This window comes from Odontomachus brunneus, unplaced genomic scaffold (assembly GCF_010583005.1).
Source record: "Odontomachus brunneus isolate Ranch 3 - 2012 unplaced genomic scaffold, Obru_v1 Obru_scaffold_161, whole genome shotgun sequence".
NCBI classification, from domain to species: Eukaryota; Metazoa; Arthropoda; class Insecta; order Hymenoptera; family Formicidae; genus Odontomachus; species Odontomachus brunneus.
This window is the reverse complement of record NW_022639611.1, coordinates 121907-128195: the sequence shown is the minus strand read 5'-3', so window position 1 is coordinate 128195 and position 6289 is coordinate 121907. Positions and strand designations below refer to the sequence as shown.

At 33.9% G+C, this 6289-nt stretch overlaps 1 protein-coding gene across 2 annotated transcripts in view; it reads right to left on the bottom strand.

Annotated features, from left to right (window-relative positions):
• LOC116850933 (WD repeat-containing protein 13-like) overlaps positions 1 to 3134 on the bottom strand; it is a 7978-nt gene extending 4844 nt beyond the window's left edge. The window contains exons 1-4 of one of the 2 annotated variants that reach the window (XM_032829807.1): positions 2906 to 3134; positions 2755 to 2847; positions 2499 to 2683; positions 1734 to 2407 (exon numbers count right to left, since the gene is read on the bottom strand). In XM_032829807.1, the coding sequence (XP_032685698.1) occupies positions 1734 to 2407; positions 2499 to 2631 (807 nt within the window). In that variant the 5' untranslated portion in view covers positions 2632 to 2683; positions 2755 to 2847; positions 2906 to 3134. The remainder of the gene's footprint in view (positions 1 to 1733; positions 2408 to 2498; positions 2684 to 2754; positions 2848 to 2905) is intronic. The other variant, XM_032829808.1, reaches the window with a different exon arrangement.
• Positions 3135 to 6289: the final 3155 nt, after the last annotated feature.

Genomic DNA, 6289 nt, shown 5'->3' with positions numbered 1-6289 from the left:
ACCAAAGAGAAATATTCATGGCCACAAAGCAATGCTTTGCATTTGGTGGGATAGGCACAGCGTCGTTTATTATGAGCTACTCAGACCGAACGAAAGTATCACGGGGGATCGATATCAATCACAATTAAACCGTCTGAATGAAGCATTGTTGGAAAAAAGGCCAGCAGTAGCCAGCAATCGACGTAAAGTCATGCTTTTGCACGACAACGCTCGACCACACGTTGCCAAAGCCGTCAAAGAAACACTGATGCAGCTCGAGTGGGAAGTTCTCCCGCACCCAGCGTATTCACCAGACTTAGCTCCTTCGGACTATTACTTGTTCCGGTCGATGCAGCACGGCTTGGTGGATACACACTTCAGAAATTACGAGGATGTGCTAAAATGGATCGACGAATAGATTGCATCAAAAGACCAATCGTTCTATCGTCGCGGAATCTACGCGTTGCCCGAAAGATGGGAAAAATGTATAGCTAGCGAGGGAAAATACTTCGATTAATGTATTTCTTGCTTTTGATGTCGAAATAAATGAGTTTTTTAAACAAAAAAACCGCAAGAACTAAGTTTACCACCTAATAGAAGATAGAAAATATTAGATTTTATAAGAAATATGAAATATTATAACTAATTTATAACTAATAATCCTAATGTTATGAAAATCTTCATTATTGTTAATTTTAATATCAAATTTTTAAATTTATTTACAAAAATGCTATTATTTTTAAGAACTTTTCTAACAGTGTACTTTTTGAAAATAATCGAAATACTAATGGTATTTTTTTTTCTTAAAGTACGTTCAATTATCTTTGCAAGCCCGCTAAAAAAATCTCTCTAATGGTTTGTTTCTTGAAACTATAAATTTCCAAAAGAAAAATATTGCTCTCGCGAATTAAAATTTTCTTTTCTCTTTCTTCTGAATTTCGAATATTTTCAATTTCTCGATTTTTATTCCCATTCATTCTTCTTTTTGACTATTTGACGTATCGATAAAAAAAAGTTCAAATTCTATATATTACATGCAAAGATATACGTGATTGAAAACGTCGGGTGTCGCACATCAGAATCGGGAGGCAGATATAGTGCCTTAGCTAAAGATTAATATTGTTAAACATTATTATCCTTCAAATATTTAGCGAATATTCTTTCTAACATCTGGCTCTTATTTATCTAAATATGCTTAATATAAGTTTAAACATTATGTTTTAACAGTGTTATTTTATAAGTAGAATTGCAATATGTTGTATGTTAATAGAAGTGGATATTTTTATTATATTTATGATAAATTTACTTTAGCGTAATGAAAGCATAATTTAATCCTATTGACTCATAAAGTATATGAATTATACTTTGGGTGCAAAATAGATGATAAGATTTAGACCTCTCAGATTTGTTGTAAAACTTGTATATAACAACTTTGCAATACTGTTTAAAGGATGAAAATCGAACTATGCCTTCCTTAAAAACTGTTACAACTAAACGTTTTTATTGTTTCGTTTAAGATGTTTGAATTAGGCGAAAAATATATCAAAAATGGTCGGCATAAACAAAAAATTAAAAATTTCCCAATGAATTATTAAAGGTTCTGTCAGTGGACCAAAATGGCTTATTTTTTACAGTCTCCTTGATTTAAATAAATGAATTTATTCTGATTTTAAACTCAGAATTTAATAACTCGTAGTTAAAACTACTACCTTACAGTTCAATAGTTTATTTGCAGCATTATCAAAGGTTCTTACCTTCCCGCCGATTTTACAAGATCCACCACGCGTGTATATACCCGTGGACACATTCAGGACCTGGAGCAGCCCTTGGGAGTTGCCAGCCACTATTAAGTTGTTGTTAGCAGGAATGAAGCTACAACATAAAACTTCAGCTCGTTGTTGGTCATTCACTACCCGTAAGCAATTCGGCTCTGTGTCCATGCACACTCTCCAGAGCCTTATTGTAGCATCCAAAGAAGAGGAAACTATGAGATCGTTGCTGATACTCCAGTCAAAAGCAGTCACACTATTACGATGACCTTCCAAGAGAACAATCACTTTTGGAGGGGTATTGATGACTTCACATACAGACAGTGTACCATCCAATGATGCACAGCACAGTTTGGATCTGTCATTGTTAGCAAATTTGAGCATGGTTACAGCTGCCTTATGTTGGTCGAACACATGATGGACACCTGCGAATGCAAAATTATCTGCAGTTGATCTACGTTGTACAGCGTGATGCTTCATCTTCCTTTCTGACAACTCCTCATTAATTGTGTGACTGCCTATGCTGCTCTGCTCCTGTCGATCCCCGTAACGCCGGCGTAATAATTCTGATCGTAATTTCAAATACTGTGCACCGATTTCCGGATCTCTGAACAGTTTTTCACGTAACAGTTGATTCCTACGACGAATGTACAGCATTCCTGTAAGTAGAATCTCAAAACAAATATCAAAACTGAAAAATTCAACTATAGTTCATATTATTTTAATTATGATCATTCAAATAGAATATACCTAAACTGGATAGCTTATTAGCTCGTAATGTATTATATTTTGCATCAAGCGCAAATACTTGTTGATGCCACATAGTGGTCATTTTCTGTGATGTACTGCTAGCTTCGACAGTATTGCCACAAAATTCTGTCATTGATATGTAATCTATACCAATTTCTCTCTCTCTCTCTTTCTCCCTCTTAATTCTGTAAATAATTAGTGTTTTTTTTTTACTATTATTTTGAGTAAAATATAGCATAATTTATTACATACATACATGTTAATACGAAGTATTATGTACGTTTGTTAATAGAGATTCGCACAGATAATCGCTGATAAGATAAAATAATTAAAATCTTATAAATGCATCCTGAAAGAAAGAGATATTTGTATTTAAAATGGCACATTATTTATAGTTTATGATATACTTTCTGTAGGAGGTGGCACATTTCTTTTCCTCTCTCTCCCGAGATCTTCCACTTATCTCTTTTTCCTTGATCATTTCAAGTTCGTTGAACATTATTACAATAATCGTTGAGATTAATTCTTTTTTCTGCAAATACATTAATATTTAACACATTCAATGAATTATTCCTCTTTTTCATCGTTAGCCGTGGCACACAGAAAAACTTAAAGGAACGTCTACATTGGAAGTAAATAGCAAGAAGTAGGAAGTAAGAGTAAGAAATTGACCAACCACAGTCGAATGTGAGAAGAATAATTAACTATGATTGGTCAATTTCTTATTCTTACTTCCTACTTCTGTTTACTTCCAATGTAGACATCCCTTAAGAGTAATGGCACCTGCACACAGGACGCGGTAATGCTTGTCGCGCGGCGGAAGTTCGCGCGACAGCCAATCAATATGCTGCTTTCCGTAATAACCTTCTAGCTCTTACGGAAAAAAACTTACAATGTTCTGTATGCAAGAGCCATAACCTGCGTAATATAGTAATTTACTAGAATTTACGCCATTTTGCAAGTCGACATTCAATACCTAATCCCCATAGCGCGTATTTCGTTAAATTCGCGTAAAGCGTAACCAATAACTTCCTAAAGCTAACCAATAAAAGATCAGGCTTTCTATTGTACAATACAACAGAAATACTAAATTGATTCTCGATTGGTTGTTATTATTTAGGCGTATTGTTAAATAATGGGGATAAGGTATTCTACATGTAAGAATGTGTGAAAGCGTAATGTGTGTAGCTGTACGATAAGGTTAAGATAGTAGTTATTAACAACGTTGCCTACTGAGAAGTGTGAAGGTAAGGAAAATAATTTATTACTTTTGTTATATACTTAGTCCCTTTACTCTAAGAAAAACTGAATTTTTTATTTTTTAACTCTTTATTAGACTGTGTAAAGTATATGTGACTCATTTTCCGATAGTTCGTAAAGGAGTGACATGCAGATTGATACACAAATAATTGGAAAATGTAATATATTTATGTTTCTGCATTTTTAAAAAGGCGATACCAAAAATAAAAACAATTTATAGAACATTAATAAAATATAAATTGAAAAAACTCGAAAGTAAAATAAAAATATTACATATATTCTGAATCAAATTTATTTTGCATCTGACTTTACATCGAAATATACATTTTATAATCGAAATGAACAGATATTACTTTGTTTTATTTGTTGTACTGATAAACGACTTTTCACAAGTATTATTTATTAGATTTATGAAGTGTTTAAGAAGATAAATGTATACATATATATATATATATTCAAGAATCGATTTCTAAACTGAGATTTCCCATCCCTAATCTAAATACTGAACAATCAACACGGTATTAGCTGGAAACGTTTTTATTTTTATTTTACAAAAATATTTTATAATTTTTTAAATATTTTTTTTAATAATTTTTCAGTATTTGGATTAGGGATGGGAAATCTCAGTTTAGAAATCGATTCTTGAATCGATTTCATATCAAACCAATTAAAATCGATTTGCTAAAAAATCGGACTAAAGAAAATCGATTAAAAAATCGTTAAATATTCTTCAAATCAGGGAGCTTATTACGGTTCTGTGTAAGAAGTAAAAATGTAAAAAGTGAGCGAATTCACTAGATGTTGAACAATGAAATTATAAATATTCTAGTAAATTCGTTTACTTTTCGCATTTTCACTTCTCACACAAAACCGTAATACTCCCAGAGAGTAGATTGGCTACGTTTAGCAGAGAAAGCTGCTTTGCAACGGGGGCGTCCCGATTGACCACGGTACGATTGGGCACAACCAACTGATGAAAAGAATTATCTAGTGAATTACTAGGTCGAACCAATCATTACAATTTGTGTCCAATCGTATCGTAGTCAATCGGGTCCTACCTCTTTGCAACTGTTGTAAAATTCGTGAATCTCATTAGTACATGCTCTTGGATTCAACCAAAATTAAAAGCATACTCCAATCAGATTCACGAATTTTACAACAGTTGCAAAGCAACTTTCTCTGCTGAACGCAGCCATTGTGTGTCTCAAAACACAGCGAAAATTAAAAAAATGAGTAAATTTATTAATTGTCGACCAATAAAATTATACATATTCTAGTAACTTTGTTACATTAATAATTTTTATTGCGTTTTGAGGTATCGATTTCCAGAATAATGTCTCTTGCACATAAAACACAGCAACGCTTGTCGCGCGTCGGAAATTGGTTACACAATACGGCGATAGCCAATCAATATGGCTTTCTATAATAAACTTCTACTTTTTTGGAAAAATGTTAATTGGCTATCGAGGTAGTTTCTAGCCCACTTTTATCACACTGACGCGTCCTATGTGGGTGAAACCCAATTGTACACAGTCTCATCGGATACGAAATGTAATGATTAGTTAGATCTAGTTTGTTCTAGTAATTCAGTAGATAAAGCAAAGTACTGCCGACAACGACATATATAACGATAAGTATCTACAATAACAATATTATAAAATAAGTCTAATAAAGGATTTATCCAATTCCGACGTATTGTAATGCAGGATTCACACCGCGTCCGACGTCCGACGTACGACGTCCGATATCCAATAGGAGAACAGCTTTCTAACAGCTTTTCTAGAGAATTCAATTCTGCATTGGAAAGCTATTTTTTTATTGGATATCGGACGTCGTACGTCGGACGTTGGACGCGGTATAAATCCTGCATAAGGCCGATTCTACATTAGTTATATATCTCAAGATCGCAGGAAAATTGACCAATCACAGTAAACTTTTCTTCAATCGCAAGGAGAACGATTGACTATGATTGGTCAATTTTCTTGCGACCTTACGATTTGCAACTAATGGAGGATCAGACGCAATGTGAATCCTGCATAATGTAAAACGACTCTTAAACAGACATATAGCGTGTTCGACTGGCCCTGGGTTAATCGCTCCGAGAGCGATTAATGACGTCATAAGTCATAAGTCATACGTCATAAGTCTCTACTAGCAGATCATAAAGCTTATACGTATTTATTCGATCAATAAACGTAGGCTGAATAACCAGAGTGGGTTAATCCAGAGCCAGTCGAACATGCTATTAGTGTCACATAGGTTGTATTCTTTTATTTGCAACAGATGTAGCTGAATGCATCTCAAGAATGCATCAAGATTGCACTTTTCAAGGTTACTAGCTAGTGATGTACTGTCCCTAGAAAATAAATTTTCCTATTGGCTATTGGATCGTCGTATGTTCAACGTCTGGTCCCAATCAGTAATGTATTGTCAGTAATCAGTATCAGTATTGCCTTTATAAGAATTGTGTGTGTGAGAGAGAGAGAGAGAGAGAGAGGGAGAGAGAAGAGAGAGGCAGTCTAATAATAATA